The sequence below is a fragment of the Austrofundulus limnaeus genome, unplaced genomic scaffold (genome assembly GCF_001266775.1).
Source record: "Austrofundulus limnaeus strain Quisiro unplaced genomic scaffold, Austrofundulus_limnaeus-1.0 Scaffold2, whole genome shotgun sequence".
Classification (NCBI taxonomy): Eukaryota; Metazoa; Chordata; class Actinopteri; order Cyprinodontiformes; family Rivulidae; genus Austrofundulus; species Austrofundulus limnaeus.
Window position 1 is genome coordinate 5,042,179 of NW_013952404.1, and position 20,868 is coordinate 5,063,046.

At 40.2% G+C, this 20,868-nt stretch overlaps 1 protein-coding gene across 1 annotated transcript in view; it reads left to right on the forward strand.

The window, feature by feature from the left end:
- Positions 1–20,868, forward strand: part of LOC106520141 (ryanodine receptor 3) — a 117,807-nt gene that overhangs the window by 24,531 nt on the left and 72,408 nt on the right. The window contains exons 2-16 of the mRNA XM_014012091.1: positions 160–279; positions 5,189–5,293; positions 9,412–9,486; positions 9,630–9,708; positions 10,174–10,286; positions 12,853–12,952; positions 13,262–13,355; positions 14,071–14,145; positions 14,337–14,493; positions 15,858–16,022; positions 16,119–16,240; positions 17,052–17,232; positions 18,474–18,609; positions 20,089–20,184; positions 20,417–20,535. Of these exons, the coding sequence (XP_013867545.1) occupies positions 160–279; positions 5,189–5,293; positions 9,412–9,486; positions 9,630–9,708; positions 10,174–10,286; positions 12,853–12,952; positions 13,262–13,355; positions 14,071–14,145; positions 14,337–14,493; positions 15,858–16,022; positions 16,119–16,240; positions 17,052–17,232; positions 18,474–18,609; positions 20,089–20,184; positions 20,417–20,535 (1,737 nt within the window). The remainder of the gene's footprint in view (positions 1–159; positions 280–5,188; positions 5,294–9,411; positions 9,487–9,629; positions 9,709–10,173; positions 10,287–12,852; positions 12,953–13,261; positions 13,356–14,070; positions 14,146–14,336; positions 14,494–15,857; positions 16,023–16,118; positions 16,241–17,051; positions 17,233–18,473; positions 18,610–20,088; positions 20,185–20,416; positions 20,536–20,868) is intronic.

Sequence of the window (20,868 nt, forward strand, 5' to 3'; positions counted from 1 at the left end):
GTGTGTGTGTGTGTGTGTGTGTGTGTGTGTGTGTGTGTGTGTGTGTGTGTGTGTGTGTGTGTGGGTGAATTGGGTGCCTCTCAGGATCTGACACCCACACACCCAACTCGGTCTCAACTCTCACTGTGGCACAGACTGAAGTCGGTTCTGTCTTGACAGGATGATGAAGTGGTGCTCCAGTGCGTGGCCTGCATCCAGAAGGAGAATCGCAAGTTCTGCCTGGCTGCCGAAGGGCTGGGGAATCGCCTGTGTTACCTGGAGCCCACATCTGAGGCAAAGGTAGGCCAAACGAACCCAGTGCCGAATGTGTTTTACTCAACCTGGATGGGTCTGTTTCTTCGTTAAAAGCCAGCATCACACACCTCATTTGACTTAATTTGTTCACGTTGCTGTTTTATAACCACCCTTATTCTCATGCACATGGGAAGAGAAAATGCAACCCACTACATATAGTAGTCTGCAGAAAGGTGCATTAAACAGAGCTTCCATTTAGACACAACACATCTACGCAGCTTATTCTTGTTTAGGTCCTGCAAAAAATTACAGCAGCCGAGCTGGGAAGCCCACAGAGGTGCCTCATCGCCTCATCAAAGTAAATAAATAAATAAATAACAGCTCACATCCACTGCAGCCTCGTTGATGAGCGTCTCTTAACAGGACTCAGCCACAACATTACATCTCTGAGCCTGCTGTCAGATGATCAAATCCTTAAAATAATTTATGCCCACACGGAGGTTTATTGAATTGTTTTCTAAGCAGAACAGTTGTTAGCTGTGGCTGGTAATTGTTTTACTGTCTTTGCGAGTGCGTTTGCAAGTTTGCGGCGCTATGTGTAAAGTTTTAATGAGTAAAATTGAATTGTTTACCACTCGGAACCAGCAGGTTGCCACCTTAATGCATTTCTTTGGGTACGTGACTGTAAGTGGAGGGCATTTTCAGTAAAGTGCTCCACTTAAGTAGAAATATTGAAATGATTATCGTCTGCTAGAGAGAACAATATCAACGTTCCCAGTGATCACTATGGCCCCACTGCTCATTTGGCTGTAATGTTTTTTCTATTGCAAAGCCGCAGATGACACCCGATTAATTGGCTCTCTTCCGCACTGATTGTCTTTTAATCTGGATCCATTAGTACTGAGATTATTAAGCTGGCACAAGCTGGCACATGTGGTGTGTGTAAATTTAAAGAGACACTGGGGTAGGTTTTAGAGAGAACTGAGCAAAATGAGAAGGCTGGGGAACAAGTTCAAGCAAAACAATTTGGATTTACATGAAAGTAAAGATGGTGTTTTGGTACACTCTCCCCTTCCGGTCTCCCAAATTGTGTGTGTTGGTGGAGGTTAGGTTTTCACTCCATATTGGATGGTAATTACACCTGACAGGTGTGATGGATATTTTCTCTGTCAGCCACTTTGTCTTCATTACCTGCTGTTTTTATGAAAGGCATCACCCCAGTTTTAGGAGCAATGACGGCAATAAAAAAAACTCCCAAGAGTGTCATTATAGAGGTGAACGACTCAATAGGATATCTCCTTTCCTTGGTAAACTAGTCCAGTAATGGAGCACAAAACCAAATTGCGGGATGAGGTTGATTTAAAGTGTAAACTGTTTAAATGGAAACATGAATCATCCTGTGGAAAGCGGCATGAATGTGATTTACTGCCAGCAGCTTTCACCTGTCAGACACTCATTATTAGGACCACTGGAGAGATGCCCACATACCATTACTGCAGGAACACTGTGTCTTTCTTTTATGTGCAGTGTGCCAATCCAGATGTAGCAATGACCAATGCATGTTTTAAATGATTTCTTTACCAGTCAGCCTTTATAGCGCTCTATTTAATTAAGCCGGGAGGGGATATACTCCACTCCTTAGGGAAGTTTACGCTGCTTTCAATATCTTTCTGAAAAACCGAGATTTTTTTCTTGTGTGCAAGCAGCTTCATTCTGCCCGTCATTTTGTTACTGAACCAAAGGTGCATGTTCTGCCATTTAAGAAAACAACATAAAAGGGCTCCTGCTCTGAAGTATCTGATTGCTTTCCTCACCGAGGGCAGTTTTCTCACCACGTCTTGATTGGACAAATCAGAGGTCAGCTGTTGACCAGAATATGAGGTTTGATTGCTGGATCACAAAACAAGAGGCCTCAGTTTGACTTTTTTGGAAAACAAGTTTAATTTTGCTTAAATATACAGCATGTGAAAATGTCGCAAACAGTGAGTTAGGTTGAGGCGTAGGACTCAAACGTAGCCAGAGTCTCGAGGAAACAGGACAGAAACATAAATCCAAAACCATTCGTTAAGCAGAAAAATCTTTGGCTGCTGCTTAATAAGGATCTTAAAAAAAAAAACTGGGAACTATATACTGTGTGTATATATATATATATATATATATATACATACACACAGTATATACAGTATACATACACTGAGGCAGAGAGGAACTAATGGATTTGAATGGAAATCAATGTGACACGGGATCAGGACATAAACCAAATCTAAAACACAACAACAATTCATAAAACAAATAAACCAAATTACACAAAAAAATCAGAATCAATCAATGACAATACGAGGACAGACATTAATTTTGCTCTTCTTTGCTCATGCAAAGCTTTGAGTCAAAACTTGATTATGAAATAAAACAAATTAAATCTGCAACATCAGAAAAAATCAAGGAACAATTACAAACAAATCTTCTGAGAAACTATTTTCCAAAAATCAGTGGTGATTTTTTTTTTTTTTTTTTTGCTTTCCAAATTGTTATATTTTGTTTTGTCATCAGCATTTATTAATCAAAAATTCAGATTTTTTAATCACGTTTTGCACCTTGGATTAGAGCTTCTGTAACTTTCCATAAGACATTAGTGGAAACATTCTTAAGACATTTAAACACTTTTTAACAACGAACAGTTTAAATGGCAACTTCCTTATCTGACCATCTGGAGTCAAGAATCAAGAATCGTTTCTTGTCATTCATACACAAACTCAGTTGTTGAGTCATATCTCTCATATCACCATAAATAAACCACCTCTGTCTGTTTTCCCTAAAGTATTTTCTCTCACCAAGCTGAAACATTTATTCTGCACCCACTATAGTTGTTCCAACCCTACACATTGCTGATCACATTGAATCCCTTTTGATTTTTAAATAACTGGACCATGAAGTTTTGAATTGAGGTCATATCCACCTGTATGTGTGCCACAAAATGTTTCGATGCTAAAAGAAGAGAAAGCCCAATTTTTCAGGTTGAAACCATTTGTCTTGTTCCCACAGTGTCCCCTGTACTGTTTCCTCATTCTGTCAGTAAGCTGCTCGTCCCGTCTGCTGTTGCCCTGATTTGGCAACTTTTTCGTATTTTTAATTGTGCTTTTTCCAGGACTTTGTACAAACACAGACTGACCTGAGAGAACTTAATGTTAATTTCTTTAAAGTACTGTTTAATGGTTATTGCCCACCAGTTGAGATTAATTTGGTTTGAGTTGGGTAAAATGCAGCAGTCAGCATTGATTTTATGAGTGGGAATCAGATGATTATATCCCACCAGGGAGCAAACTTTCTTTTCTCGACTTATGAAGATACTTTGTCTTTCTAGCGCAAAGTTTCTGAAGCATAAAATCTCTGGAAATGTTGATGGAATGAAGGAAAAGTTACTCTTTTGATTTGTAATGTTCTGATTAAGGTTTATTGCAGGGTTCTGTGTGGGCTTTTATTTAATCTGGTATTTTATTTTCACATAGATTGAGAACATCCTGTGCTACTGAGGGAGTTTTTGACCTTTAGCTTTTTGTACGAGCAATACTTTGAAGGAACATTGTGACTGATTGAAGAGAACTTTAAAAACGTTGACTCTTTTGAGTTAAAGTGCCAAATTGATTTAACTTTTTTAATTAACTACCACCAAATCTACAACTATGAACAACAATTATGGGTAAAACTTCCTTTTACAGTCCCCTAATTACCATGCAATTACCTAGCATTTACATCTAAGTAATATCATTTTACCATACAATTACTTGGTAATTACAGCAATTTACTATGTAATTACTTGGTAAGAACATATTATAATTTTTATAATTCTATTACAATTACAGTTCCATAGTATCTGAATTACCCATTATTTGCCAAAAAAATTGCCAACTTTATTTTTACGGGGCGGCTGTGGCGGAGTGGTTAGGGGAGTCGTCCTGGAACCAGAAGGTCACTGGTTCGATCCCCCGTCCAGCCGTCTCAGTCGTTGTGTCCTTGGGCAAGACACTTCACCCACCTTGCCTACTGATGGTGGTCAGAGGGTCCGGTGGCGCCGATGCATGGCAGCCCCACCTCTGTCAGTGTGCCCCAGGGCAGCTGTGGCTACAGTGTATTTTGCCATCATCAGTGTGTGAATGTGAGTGTGAATGGGTGAATGTCTGTTAGTGTAAAGCGCTTTGGGGGTCCGGAGGGACTTGAAAAGCGCTCTATAAGTTCAGTACCATTTACCATTTACAGTCACCTAATTACCAGTTATTATAAAGTGTATACTTAGAAAATTACTATGTAAATAAACTAATTTAGCAATCTTAGTACATCAATTACCTAGCATTTACCAATTTCCACATAATATGAAAAAAATATATAGTCCCTAATTACCATGTCATTACCAGTAAACTACTATGTTAGTAAAACTACTTTTATTGGGTAACTATAATCAAATTACTATTCAGTAGTACATCAATTATATATTATCAACCAAATGACTACAAACAAATAGAAACATATGTTCTTACCAAGTAATTACACGTTAATTACCAAGAAATTACATAGTAAAATGATATTACTTAGTATGTAAATACTATGTAATTGTATGGTAATTAAGGGACAGTAAAATAAAGGGTTATCCAATTATGAACACTTCCAGTGCTAAAATCCTTGTCTCTTGCCCACAAATATACAAGCATGTTGTTCCACATTCATTTGGCCCTTTAGTTGATAGAGAACAATTCTTCTGTATCCTACAGCATATTAACATGAAATGATCTAATATTGGAAATCTTTCACTAAATAATAATGGCCGACAACAATATGCACTCAAGCTTTTCAGTTTTTAGACACACAAAAACATCATTGTCTTTTATCTCTTACCAATTACTTTAAAATAGTCTCAATAAGCTGTATCATGTTTTAATCCAAGACCACCTTGTTGTTGCAGTATGTGCCTCCAGACCTGTGCATCTGTACCTTTGTGCTGGAGCAGTCTCTGTCTGTTCGAGCCCTGCAGGAGATGCTCGCTAAGAGTGGACAAAACAGTGAAGGGGTGAGTGCTGGGAAAAACAAAAACAAAACCACTAATAATTTTACACTCAGAAAAACTAATTTTCAGCTCATTGTGCCAACTTTAAAGAGGAAGTGTTTTATGACAAATGTCCCAACAACTACTTGTAATTCTTGCCTCTGCAAATGTCGCTATAAATGTAGCATTATTGGGGAAATAGAGTTTGAGTCCGTCTCAATGGAAGCTTTGAGATCAATATATATTTGAACAGATGGCTTATCAGTAGGCTGAGGCTGAAGCAAATACTTAGTTCAGGTAGATTTACACCTTAAAAAACAAACAAACAAAAAACTAGTGTAAATGCCACCTCAGATTTAACAAAATGTCTAACTTAGAGCTGAGCTGTTTTGGCAATCAGGTGCTAATCAATAAACCAGAGTAAAACAGTTGGTCAGCTACAGAACAGCTCCGGTGTCCATTAGCATTTCTGTTGCTTTCTATTCCGATGACACTCACACCAGCTGGTTTACTGAGCGAAGCAACACCACTGTGGCTCTGCATGTACTGCTGCAGTTTAGGAGGTTAGATCCTATAGATGCGTCAAACAGCTTCAGTTTTCTTATGTTTCCAAAAGGTCCTCTCTTCCTTTTGGGGTTTTAAAATTGAAGGTGCTTTAATGTTTTTGCTACAATGTCTTTTAATGTTTATAAGGTTCCTTTTCTCCCCGGTGCTGATGCTGCCAGCATCGAAAGTGAGTGGGTTTATTAGTAAAGGGTGATTGCAGCTCGATGTGCCTCGCCGCATTAAGCTCAGTACCTCAGCCAGCATATAGCACTGAGCAGCAGCACAAAATCAGCCTGGAAGCCAATGCTGCAGTCTGCGCAACAAAACTGCATCAWCTCACAGGCAGGCTATTGTCCCTGTGGCCAATTAGGACAGATAAAGAAGGGAGGAGAAAAGAGACTAATGAGCTCAAACAAAACTGAGACTGTCCATAAGACCGCATTTCACAATCTGTTAAAAGCAACAGCATGCACATTTATTTTGGACAGGCATAATTTTTTCTCCCTCCTTTCTTCTAGATGGAGTTTATTTTAATTAAACATGGTCTTTTTGACATTATATATAACAAGTATATATTTTTCCYTCACTCCCTTTACATTTTGAAAAGGGTGTAATGGTACTGTTTACACCAGGGAAGTCCAATCCTGGTCTTCAAGGGCTTTAATGCATCAAATTGGAATGGATGGGTTATTGTGACCCTGGAGGACCAGGACTGGACACCCCTGCTCTACAACATGTTCGGTTCAGAACAACATGTAGAAGCAAACACCTGCCTGTTCAACTGAAATCATCTGTAAGAAAAAGAACTCTGTGGTGCCACTGATCGCTGAGAACTGCAGCGGGAGGAGCCAGTAGGTGCASTTATGGCAAGCAGTTGTATCATGTAAGCAATGCTTTGAAACGTACTGCGACAATAGTAAAGGAGAACTTGTCTGTTTAGTTCTGCGTTGCTTCCTATTTTGCATGAAGTTTGCATCAAATTATTGAAGCAAACACTCCATTTTATTTGTTTTATTTTTTAATAAATATGTTAGGACACTAGGATTGGCCAAAATCAAATTGTATTGAATTAATTGTTAAAAAAGCATTGACAATTTATATTTGCCACTTTGCAATAGACCATTTTGTAGTAAAAATGATTACAAATGCACATGTACGAAGTGGGCCGAGCTCATGTTCAGTGGAAAAATGCTGAGGTTTTTATGGAAACACCATTGAAATTTAACAAATTYGTTAAATTAATTTTGTTGTTGTTACGGCCCATTGAAACACAGAAGGGTCATAGCACATTTAAGGAGGACACAAAGACATAATTCAGGAATAAAACTTTATTTTATTAATTAGTCCAGCTGATCCTACAAAACAACTTAGCTGAGGAGATAAAAAAAGGAACCAAAACTTTCCTGCAAAAAGAAAGAGGAAAATTAAGGACCATTGTCTTCAAAAAATTACTAAATAACAAAACTCAAAGTTCAAACAAAAGATGKACCTGGTGAGCCAGCCAAACAAAACTAAAGGTGTGGCAGTGGGCCTACCCAATACAGGGCTGTCGAAGCCACAACCACACCAAACTAAACTAACAAAAAACAAACAAAAAAACAAAAAAAAAAACATCATAAAATGATAAGAAAAACACACTCATGAAAAAATGACTTGTCCCACCAAGCCAAAGCTACAAAAAAGTAAGGATCAACAAAAGTCAAAGCTCGTGGCAGGCTGAGGCAGATGGCTAAGGCCTGCAGCCAGTCTCACCTGCAACCAGGTGCGTGCAATCAGCACCAACTAAAGGTGAGCAAAAGTGCTACAGACCAGCCCTATTTATAGGCGGGTAGGGCAGCTCACCAATCAGAACTTTTACATAATATAAGTTCTAACTAAAAAAAAGTAACCAATTCTAAAAATACAATATTTCCTTTAAAAAGCACCCCAAAGAAAAAAAAGCCCATTAACCAAAACAATCTGGAACAAAGCAAAAATATTAGTAAAAATGTGCCCGAAGCACATAACAGTTGTACAGACCCAATGTATTTGTTCTAAACTGATTTGTGTTACACTTAACTTTCATAGATGAGATTTTTCATACATACCTACTCTATAAATCTGCTTTTTGAGCTTGTTGAAKTTGCAAAATTCCAATGGCAGTTTTGTAGAAACCTCAGCATTTTACCAGTTGACCTCTGACCCAGAAGAGCTAGGCTTCGCTAGTACTTGCAACTACGAAATGGCCTATTACTGTAATTTGCACCATGTGATGATGATGTATTTTTGCGTGCGACAGACCATCCCCATCAGGTGTACATGTGAGCCTAATGGCGGAAGGCAGGACAGAGCAAATAATGCTGACCCTATGAACTTGTTCAATCATCTGAAACACAGAAAAAAAMCAAAGTATGAGAAAAGCCAGAAAATGTGGACCAAGACCACAAGGTCATCTATATACAAGTGGAATTGTGATCTATTAATCGTCACACAGTATTAACCGTCATCGGCTAAATAATCCAATTTTTCATGATCTTATTTTTTTGCMAATATCACCCAACCCTATAGGAGACTGCATTCTGGATTTTTGCTTGTAGGTTATTCTTTACAGTTTGGATCAGAAAAAAAAAAACAAGATGGTAGAGGAAATTTTCTATATTATATAGAATTTACCAGATAAATCCTACATTACTGTACATGAACTGCTACTTTAGACTCTTCAGCTCAGAAGGGTRTTTAATTTTCTTTTGTCTCTTTGGAAGAGTTATAGTCTGTAAAAAATAAAAAAGTAACAATTCTTTGTTTTTTCTTGCACTGAATGCGTACCGAACCACCTACAGTAACTAAACCTCATTGTGAGATATTTACTGAACCATGACTTAGACATACCATTACACCCCTGTTTTTCTGATTCTTTGGGTTTTGGTCAAGACAAAAGACTTAAAGCAAGGCAAAAAGCCAAAAAAAAAACCCCAATACTTTTAAATAACGATACTCTTTTTCATCTTAACGCTTCCTAGAGGCTCATAAGGAAGGTGAGTAGCAAAGAGGTTGTTTGCCAAAGAAAAGTCCACAAAAGCTCTTTTCTGTCCCCTTTGCATTTCTCCAATTAGACATATTTGTCTCCTCTCCCACATCTTAATGCAACAACAACAACAACAATGGGGCATTAGCGTTCGTTGCTAATGTTGACATTGCCTTGCGGATTGACAGTAGCTGTGCATCTTTCCTACATCTTTATCGTCAGGAAAGCTGACCCTGTATCCGGTTTGTTTATGGATACAAGAGCTGGTAGTACCATCCTCTTGTGGCACGTCCGATTTGCATGTTTTCATTGATGCAATAGGGTGGGGTAAATCTTCCCCGTGAGATATGTGCCCACCCACTGCTTGARGTCATGGTTGTTGGCGAGCAGGGCTCATCTGAGGTCAACATTCAGTGCCAAAGGTCGGGCGGTGATTGATTGAAACAGCTGGAAGAACACCTTTGGGGTTGGGTTGTATGGAGATTGTGCTGACAAATATTTGGATGTGTGTGTGTGTGTGTGTGTGTGTGTGTGCGTGCGTGCGTGCGTGCGTGCGTGCGTGCATGTGTGTGTGTGTGAATTATCTATACAGGCAGCCCAGAGCGGTGGACACAAGACGCTGCTGTATGGACATGCCATCCTACTGCGGCATTCCTTCAGCTACATGGTGAGAGWTTACACACAGCTATCATAAAAGCATCAGAAAGGATTTACACAGTAGCAAGATTAAAACTTCATTATCAGTGTCTGAAGCATTAGCAAACAGGATAATTCATCTTTTGTGGCTCGATGTGTGTGTGCTGACCACAGTACCTGGCCTGTTTGAAGACATCAAGGTCACAGACAGATAAGCTATCGTTTGATGTCGGCCTGCAGGAGGATTCAACAGGTAAAAGGGGGACTTTGGAGACGTTTCCTTTAATCCCTGTCTTTTTCACTTTGTATTTGCACTCCTTCCTCCCCCCCACCCCCTCGCTCTGGTTTGTTTCACTCTAACAATCACTCTGCTGTTTCATTGTTTCCATTTTTATCTTTCTCTCTGTACTTSATTTGCTCATGACTGAATTTCAACGCGTTTCTTTTCAGCATCTAGGTTAATATTACCYCTGAAGCACCGTAGACACACAATTCACCTCTATTGGGAGCTATGATTACGTCTGGGTTCCACATTTGATAGTTTTATTGTGGTATCCTGATACCTGGAGACACATTTTTGCCTTGCTAGCATCATTCATTCAACAACAAACTTTAAAAGATTGCTGCAGTCGTATATTATCTAGTCCTCAGTTTTTATGTCCTTCTCACTCCGATTAAAACATTTGTGTGTTTAAGTTTGTGCTTAATATTATTATAGGTGAAGCCTGTTGGTGGACAATCCACCCTGCCTCCAAACAGAGATCAGAGGGAGAGAAAGTACGCATCGGTGATGACCTAATCCTCGTCAGTGTCTCCTCTGAAAGATATCTTGTAAGTTTACAATTTACCATTTGCATTCTGTCAGAACCTTTTCAGGACAATATTGACTCTGACAGAGACAGAATTTCTGATCAATCCCAATCTATTTACCACATGCACTGTCACAACTGCAAGAGCAGCAAGAGTCTGAGAGAAATGTAGGACAGCTTACAAATGTATTATTCTAACTTTGATCTGCACTTGATAGGATTTGGTTWGGAGGATTGTAGCTCTTTAGACTGCTCTCAATCTCATTTAAATTAGCCTCTTTTTAATACTTTGATTGATAAASATTGTGTCATAATTGCATTTTTGTAATGACCCTTTCAACAAAAGCCTTTTTCAGCATTTGTTAAGCTTTATTGAAAGCTTAGCAACACAACTCCATGTTGCATTTTCTCTTGAGACATGCTCCCTGTGACTCATGAAGTCAGTGACAGCAGTCAGGCAACATTTGCCTCCGCCRCCTCCACTGTAGCAGAGCACGGACAGATGACCTCTGTCGCCTTACAGTCATCAACGTCAATCTGGTAGTCTTTCACAGCTGTCACTCATATAGTGGTTCATGGGGACACGCAGCACCTAAGRGCTGCAGAAGGACTCTGGGGAGCAGGGATGATGGGAACACAGCTGCCAYGAAATGTGTTTTTTGGATCCATGAATATTGTGCTAAACACACTAGTGCACAAACACGTTTATGGCATTACAGCCCCTCGTGTGGCAGAGATCCCAACATAYTTGAGGCATCTGTCAGTCTGTTTTGCTACTCCCTGAATGGTCAACAAAAACAAGATTTTTTTTACACAATGGCYAATAAAAGTTTAATAAGACAGAATTGGTTCTTTTCACTCATAAGAAGTCAAGGAAGTGTTACTCACCTCCAAAGTTGCAGGGCGTAGAACTCTCCCTGTCAGTGTCAGTAAAATTTTTGGGTGTGTCTATATAGAAAGGAAGCTTAACTGGAAAAGACRTGTAAGYGAAGAGTGTAAGAAGGCAGCAATRTGCCTACACCAGTGCTGTAGGATTGCAGGTAGTCGTTGGGGTTCTACCCCAAAGGTTATCAGATGGATCTACATGAACATAGTCCGCCCCATGCTATGCTATGCTGCTTTAGTGTGGTGGGTTTGAGTCCAAGTTGGGGTGGTAAGAGTGATGCTTACCCATGTGCAACGAATGGCCTGCCTGAGTATCACAGGTTCCATCAGAGCAACACCCACGGCAGCCATGGAAGTCCTACTGGACCTGGCTCCACTAGATTTACATATCTTAGTGGAGGCCGCATCCAGTAAGGCTATGCCAGTCTGGCAGGTGGAAAAACCTATCTGACTCACAGCACACTATCTGGGACTGGGCAGTTGCTGCTGTTCCAGTAACTGTAGGACCTGGAAACAGAATGGTCAAAAAATACAAATTTGAGCCAAGTTTTAAGACAGAGATAGAAGACAGGTCTGTCTGGATTAACCTCTCTACGATGGACATGTCTCCCAATCATTTCTTCTGTTTTACAGATGGATTCCTTCTGAAGGGGTCAGTAGGTGCAGGGGTGCTTATTTTGCACAACCATAGTAAGAGATGCATAAATACCCACTAGGTTATTTTGCAACTATATCTCAAGCTGAGATATATGCAATCCACCAGTGTGTGGCATCTCTCAAAGACYTTCCGTGTACACAGAAAGAAATATTAATCCTAACAGATAGCCAAGCTGCTATTAAAGTTCTCAGAGGGCCACACTTTATGTCATTACTGGCTTGGGARTGTGCCGAAGCAGTCAACCAACTGGGGAGAGATAACAGTGTTACTGTTAAATGGGTACCAGGACATACTGGCATTTATGGTAACGTGAGAGCAGACTACCTCACAAAAGTTGGCAGTCAGCTCACTTCAAAGGACCAGAGCCTGTTGTAGGTATCTCACCAACAGTCTGTAGGACTGCCCTACAGGCCTGGATTAGACATCAACACTCAATCCGCTGGAGGGAGCTGACGGACTGTGGACAGGCACGGGAACTGATTAACRGCCCAAATCTAAGGTTTGGGAAAGCTCTCATTGCCCTGACAAGGAAAACTCTAAGTACACTAGTTGGAGTCCTAACTGGGCACAATCTGCTCAACCGCCACAAAATGGTGATGGGACTCCATGACAATGGTCTGTGTGATGCCTGTGGCATTGAATTAGAGACYTCTTTGCACTACTTAGGCTACTGCCTGAAGCTCAGAACACAGTGTTTCTAACCTTCTGTCCTTCATCCGAGGGACRAGAAGATTCGAATAAAGACCAGTGTCTTTTTGGGKAGAGCAATGGGCCCACTTAAGAGGCCTCCGCTCATATGGATTTTAYATCCATCCCCTCTAACCATAACCATAATAAGAGTTTAAAACTCCAGAATAATCTGTCTTYGCTTTTGAACATGATGAGTGAATTGTCAGAGGTACACAACATTAGTTTCAATGAATAAAGTTGTGTATAATCTTTGAGCTCTATTTTATGTCTCTAAAGCACTGCAATGTTAACTCAAACCATTATCTCTAATGGTTGTGCATAAACAAATAAGTGATATTTGTCATGTTTTTTGCAGCACTTATCCATCTCCAATGGAAACATCCAGGTGGATGCTTCATTTATGCAGACTCTGTGGAACGTCCATCCCATCTGCTCTGGTAGCAACGTAGAAGAAGGTAGAGATTTTTAAWTAATCAAATTAGAGTCAGGAAAAATAAGCTGCCAGATGATCATGTTTTAGGCAAAGCATTACATCTCATTATTTGCTAACTTAAAGCTTAGAGACTTCAAAGCTCTTAWTTTACACATATTTAACATCTGGTTTTAAATGAAGTGTGTGCTTGTTGCCAGATTGGATGACATGTCARAACAGATGGTTCCCAAAAAATTGTCTACTAATCCAATGTTAARTTCTGAGCATAAACAAGAAAAAAGGAAAAATTAAACCATTGTCTTCAAAGCCTGTGTTTTTCCTCTTCCAATAGGTTACCTGTTAGGCGGTCACGTGATGCGCCTCTTTCATGGTCACGATGAGGTGGTGAGCATCCCAGGCTCAGATCAGAGTGAAGAGCAGCAAAGGTATGTAACTGCACAGAAGATGTAGGAGCTGGGCTTGGCTAACTGTTGCCTTTATGAAACTGTCTCTGTCCAAAGTAACACTTTGCTCTTCAGGGAGCAAAACTGGGTTTATTTTTAGCTTCTGAGGTAAAATAGAAATAGGTGGGGTCAATAAAAAAAGGCAAAAATGGATTAAAGTGGGTCATAAATTCAACAAGGTGCCAGGAGATAAAGTATGCCTCTTGAACACACAGTTTCTGTTTTTAGAATAGAGCATTGCAAACATGGGGGTGGGATTAGATAATTCATTTTTAAGCTTTGGCTTTTCTCCTGGTGTTGTCCTTGAAATTGAGCTGAACCAGCTTTCTTTTCAGACATTTTTCTTTTTTGGGGGACAGATCAAACACAAGCTGACACCACAGAGCGARGAGTGTTCTCTTTTATCTTAAAACCCAGTCACCCATATCTCTGATAGACAGTGGCTTTGGGTTATTGGGGCACACGTGTCACCRTTTGAAGGATGACACGCTGCTGTCAGAGAGCTGAATGCAGCCCATGTGTTGGTGGGTGTTGATGTGTTTGAGTCAGACATCTCAGGAAAGCATTCTGATAAATGAAAGCTWAATAAGAGCTGGTATTTTTCTGAGTTAGGTTAAAGGACCTTGGAGGTGTAAGTGGCAGCCAGACAGTAAACACACCCACGGACAAACCAAACACRTTTCTTTGGCTTCCTCAGGATAGTCAACTATGAGACGGGGAAAGCAGGTGCCAAGGCGAGGTCCTTGTGGAGGCTGGAGCCTCTTCGAATTAGGTGGGCTGTTATTCTCCCTGTTTGTCAATCCTTTTTGTTATTGTTTTCATAATCTATATTAAAAGTGCATAATTATGTCATCAGYTGTTTGCGTCTTTGATCCAGCCACATCCCTTTTACATGCTTAAAATGGCAAATGTTCTTTATTGATTGTTTGATTTTGTGCTTTTTTAAAAATAAAAACTCAACAGCTGGAGTGGGAGTCACATTCGCTGGGGTCAGCCCTTTCGATTGCGACACCTGACCACCGGTCACTACTTGGCCTTGACCGAGGACAAGGGTCTGGTGCTGCAGGACCGGGAGAGGTCTGACACGATTTCCACAGCCTTCTGCTTTAGAGCATCCAAGGCAAGAAGACCAGATGGCAATACCTCGCACAGATAAATTTTCACTTAAGGGGATGGTTCAAATCCTTTGTGGTGGGGTGGTGTAAAGATTTAGAAAATTTAGTCTGCAWGAGCAACAGAACTTCTGTGTTGTTTCAGACTTAAGCTACACATTTTGATTTTGGTGACTCTCAGACTAGCTGTGGCTTGTCATTTCAGTCAGAAAACAGGTGAAAAATTATTAGATTATAACTTTTCAATAGAACCCCACCATTGCTTGAAGTTCCAGCTGTTCTTCGGCGTGGTCTGTGTTTAATGATGTTCCTCGTTAAATCAGAAGGCTCATCGCTAAACCTTCACAGAAGAAACATTCACAGTCACCAGGCTGGATAAGCACCATTTTATCAAGCACAATAAAAATTATGGGAGTTATTGGGCCAGTAAAAGCTGTGCTGTAGAGGTTAATTTACTTGAACTTTCCAGCTGCAACTGAACTAACCATTTAGTTGTACTCAGAGTAATGACATTTCTAGATATGAGCACTGACTGTGAGCAAACGAATGGCTCCTAAAACGTGGATTGGATTTTTTCATGATAAAGTTATCAGTAACAGTTGGATTTTTTTTTCTACAACAGGGTCTTACAAGCAAAACAAATTGACTAACTATGTTGGGTGGAGCCCAGCAGATGTAATTGACATTTAGGTGGTGATTTGATTAAAGGGAACATATCATGCAAAATCCACGTTTTTAGACATTAAATGCATTTTGTTGTSTACTTAGAGTCTCTAAGGAGTGCAGAAAATTTAAATGTAGTTTCTCCTGGTGCTGAATAGATATCTTAAAATTCTGTTTGGGTCACATTTTTCAACCCATTCAGTTTTTTCTATTTTCTATGATGTTTTCTGAACTATATTACATYAAATTATTTGAGACAGAATTGCTAAATTTGGTCTGGACTTACCAACTGCTATTTGACTGTCTTCATTCTCCTCTGGCTCTGGGTCAGACTCTGGCTCCAACATGTAAAGCTAGATGGAAAAATCTTCTGTTGTTGACATCTTTTAATTAATTTGTAAATAAACAGTTTATGTGCCACCATGTAGTCTTAAATCCCTCAATCAAACTGGAATGGACCTCTCTGGAAGCTGGAAGTGGGCGGGGTTTAAATAGTTTCATTTGAATTTTAAGAGACAGCCTCAAAACGAGCTGCTTTGTTTTTTAAATTGGACCTTGCATTGCAGTTCCTTTTTACATAGACCCCAAGTGAATAATTAAATGTTAAAAATAAGGATTTAAAAGCATGACATGTCTCCTCTGAGAAAAAAAATGTGTGTGTAATTGTTTTATTACCTGTTTTACATGACAACATTTCTACTCTGTGCAGGAGAAGCTGGAGCAGAGCCCCAAGCGGGACATTGAGGGCATGGGGGTGGCAGAGATTAAATACGGGGACTCTATCTGCTTTATCATGCATGTGGCCACAAGTCTGTGGCTCTCCTACCAGGCACCTGATGTCAAATCTTCACGACTGGGTCCTCTCAAGAGAAGAGTGAGCGMTGACTCACAAACACATATAATCAGATGCAAAGCAGAAACAGTGACTCTTATTTTCTTTTTCTTTCTTTTTCTTCTCCCCATCCTCAAGGCATGCCTTCATTCCGAGGGACACATGGACGACGGCCTCACCCTGCAGCGCTGTCAGCACGAGGAGTCTCGTGCCGCACGAATTATCCGCAACACCACGTTACTCTTTAAACGATTCATTAGGTAAGGAGCACGTTGTGTAAACTGTGCCACGGCGTAACTCACGTCTGCGACACAGCAGCGTGATTGCACAAATGACCCAGTTAAACCTAATTAAGCATTTAAATCAAATTACCAGCCATGTTTGTCTTGAGTCACTATTTTAGAATAATCTGCAAAATACGCTGTAAAAGAAAAAAAGGCTTAGGCACCTGCTGATGATGGTGGAGCAGAGCTAATAAGTCCCTGGTGCCAACGCTTTCCCAAATTTTAGCTGATGCTCCACAAATCGATTCCTAAAAACCTCCCAGTCTCTCACAAAGCTGCAGATTGGGAATGCAACTGGTGGGGAATGACGTGTGGGTTTAGACTAAGTGGGGATGCCAAAGCCACAGACAGCTCGCTCACCAGACCTGTTATTTATTTCCTAATAGCTGCCTGTGCAGCAGAGTCACAGCTATGAAAAGCAGAAGCTGTGGCACGTGTAGCTGTTCTCAAAGAGCTCCCTGTCCCCCGGGTCAGACTCAGGGATCCTTGTCGTGGCAACATGTGACAAGGTGTCAGCCTCCCCCGTGGCTATGACACGTACATCACCACCCCCACCCCTCCCACGCATASGACATGAGATATTTTTAGAAGGCTGGCAGAAATCAGCATTTCGGCATGAATGAACTTGCGAACGTAACACCGTATTAGTCATCTGCACTGTCTTCTGATAACAGCGTCTTATCAGTGATTCTCCGCATTTTTATTGAAATGGAGGGTTTGACGGCTGTTGTAAACRTCACTGAGAAGCGTGGTCTGATTTTTGTTTCCTCTTGTCTCTTCATCCCAGAGATCTCGACTGTTTGAGTGTTAAGAACAGGGCAATGGTCGCCTTACCTGTGGAGGAGGTGCTGCAGACCCTCAACGACCTCATTGCCTATTTTCAGCTCCCCGACGCAGAGCTGGAGCACGAGGAAAAGCAGATTAAGCTGCGCTCACTGAAGAACAGACAGAATCTCTTCAAACAGGAAGTGAGCATCGTGGAAGGTTTTGCAAACTAGCTTATGAAATATTAATTTCACAAAATAACTACCTTACTCTACAATGTAAGAAATCATTACAAACCCAAAATAAATAGTGGTGATTAGAGCCGTTTTAATAGATGTGTGGATGATTGAAGCAAAACTGAAAATAAAAGAGAGGCAAAATGATTGATCCTGTGAGGCATGTTACATTGCTATCCTGTGTATGGAGGCACCACATGTGAAAGTGTCAGCAGTTTTAATGTTATGAGTTTTCCCTGAGGCAGACATGAGTGCACTGAAGCTTCCTGCTAAGTTCTGGGGGCCTAAATAGCTTTAATCAATTATGATGTCTGCTGCCTTACTACTCTGGATTTGTTCTTGTTACAAATACATGAATATGCCACTAAATATTCAGGAGATCTTGGAGATGTATAAATTTGTTAAATTCAATATTGATGTGTCAATTTTACTATCACTTTTACTTTTTTTCTTGTTTTAATATAACAAGTCAACATAAAAGGTCTTTGTCTTCTGAAATGCTGCATTCAGAAAGTCCGTTTGTCACCATACACAGCTGACTAAGGATTTTTCCTGGTGTTATAAATCACCTGAAATTTCCATTTTGTCCTTTTAACACCCTCCATTTAGCATATCAGATCATTCTAGATATTTCCCAGAAACATAAATCACTGACACAGCCCCATAATGGGACATGAGAGAGCTACATTTAGGATGGTCATGCTAATTAAAACCTGGAGGCCAAAATGAAACTTTCCTTTAAAAGAAGAGCTTGTCATTAATATAATATGTCTCGATACTTAAATGTGCAGAATTATGAGTCGATTTAAAACAAACTTTCCCAAACTGTTCATTTASTTGACCAAAGTTTTGTATAATAAATCCACAAATCTCAATCATAAAATGAAAAAAAAAAGAAAACCTTAGAAGCAATTTAGTTGAGAAACTAAAACTATAGAAAACATCTCATGTAAAACCAAATTAAAACATTAAATTACATAAATAATTAAGACTAAAGCGTTAATTTCTAATAAAAGCCAGACAAAATAAATATATCATAAAGTCCTTTTTGAAAAACCTCAATAGAGGGAGCACAGTTGGTAGACAGTGTAAAAAAAATTGTAATAAACTGAAGTTTTTGTAGTTAAAATTTAGAAAATGTATACCACATTTTCTGTCTTTGTGTGGTAAAGTTATGTTTCTGCATTATGCTGTTGTGTCTTGTKTAGGGCATGCTGACCCTTGTCTCCAACTGTATTGACCGGCTGAATGTATAYAACAGTGCGGCCCACTTTGGGGAGTATGCTGGGTTAGAAGCYGGAGCAGCCTGGAAAGATATTCTTAATCTGCTGTATGAGCTGCTAGGTAATAAACAGTTCTAAAACACTTTCACACAWACACAAACACGCACACACATTTAATACTATAATCAGTCTCAAAGATTTGAGTCTTTTTAAGGTAAGAWAGCTGCAAGTGGGATGATTTCCACCGTTTTGACCTGAAAGTTAACCAGATTATTTATAGGATGGGTGGATTTCCTGAGATTAGACAGTTTCGCAACATTCAGRGCATTATTCCCCACAGGCTGTCCAAATTCAGGTACTGCGTCCTTCGAAGTATCTGGTCTACGTGGGCCAGATCTTTTGTTGAATGCAAGGACCTGCAGCTCAACTGGGTTCATGAGAGCGGCTGCGAGTTGCCATGCATTGGCTCAACAACAAASGYTCTCATTGGATKAGACGCACAACGAAGACCATCTAAAGCCAATAGTGATCAAGATCCCRCCTCCCCGCCACGACCACTGGGTTTGTGTGTGTTCGTGTGCGTGTTAGCTGCCAAGTGAACAGAGAGGGCTGCAATTGAAGGARCCTTTGATTTTGGACGTCACAGTGATGTAAKCAGCCTTTAAATCCTGTCTTTGAAGGTTGCAGCCCCTGAATTTAGACACAGCCACACASACACAAATTTTAGGTGAGCAGCTTTGGCACAGTTCAGTTGWTAAATGTKAATTCCTCCTACTTCCTTTGCTATTATGTGCCCTCTTTGTCCTTATCATGTTCTTTATGTTCCCATGTCTGTGTCAGTGTCATCAGCCCTCCTGTCCTGAAATCACTTTAACCTCCTGCTCTGTGACTGTAAACTCTGTCAGACAGGATGTATCTCATTAAACTGACCTGGCAGGGAAAGCGAATTATTTGGCTCTCCCTCTTCGTCTGCACGTCCTGCTAGTTTATACCCACTGTGAACCTAMAAATATGCAGAAACACCCTTTTAAAAGTCCGTTTATTTAAACTTTATATAAATATCTGAATGTTTACACCGAAATCTCCCTACCTAGCTGTCCATCTGTATATCTGTCTATAGCTAGATTTCTAAAAAGCCCATGTGGAAAACTTATCTTTCATCTTAGCTAATTGAAGCCCCTCTACCCTTCAAGAATGTCCTTCACACTCTTGTTTGTTCTGACTTCACCTCCTGGCTCAAATTAGTGTTCCAGCCACGTCTGTCTTCCTCTCTTCCCTCCTTCACACACCTGCTGTAGCACAGCACTAAGTGGATTTRGGGTGCCTTCTTCCTGCCTTCTCTGTCTGTCTGCGTCGTATGACCCTGTTGCAGGACATACGTTGTGTGGATGTGTTTGTCCGTGTTATATTTTCTCCTTGCTCTACATCCCTCTTCTGTTTTAGGCACCTTCACAGATTAATATGCATAAGAGCATCAAAGCAGGACCTTGCCCTTAAATGGCTTTGGAATTAGTTTAGGGTGTCTACATATGCATCCTTCAAACCTGCTTATTTCTTAGTGTGAAGTTTGACTCGTGTTGACTTTCCCTGTGACTTGCAGCGGCGTTAATCCGAGGGAACAGGAACAACTGCACTCAGTTCTCCAATAACTTGGACTGGCTRGTGAGCAAGCTGGAAAGGCTGGAGTCATCTTCAGGTGTGATCATCAAGCATTTTAAGATAAGAACTGTGAGATAATGCAACACAGGTTCCTTTGATGGCAAACTGAGTGTGCAAAACTTTATCTTTTATATGTATCTTTAAGAATGTACTAGCAGCACGTCGTGTTCCCTCTTGATCTATGCAGACTGCATGTCTCTTTAACAAATGCCCTTTGCCGTGTCTTTCTTTCCTGTGGACTTTAACTGATGAATTTTTCGAATGCGCAGGCATCCTGGAAGTTCTGCACTGCATTTTAATTGAGAGCCCCGAGGCRCTCAATATCATCCAGAAAGGACACATTAAGTCCATCATATCACTGCTTTACAAGCATGGTCGCAACCACAAGGTGAGCTCTGACGGCCCTGTCACACTAAAACATTTTAGACGACTTGTGCCAACTTATGAAAGTTGATTTTATGTCTTAATTACTATTAAAAGTTATTTGATCAATTTGTTAGCACCACAGTATGTACACTCATGAAAGAGGCTTCCAGTTGATTTTTTAAAAATTCTATCTTCAACGTAAAAAAAAAACTTCCACGTAGATGTCTTAAAAAGTTGTCTAAAACACCTTGAGAAGTGGAGATGTGGTCAGATGTTGATAAGGTAAACCAAGGCACCTTTTGTGTTTAGTTGTGTGAATGCTTATCAAGCATTTATTTTATTGAGATCATCCATT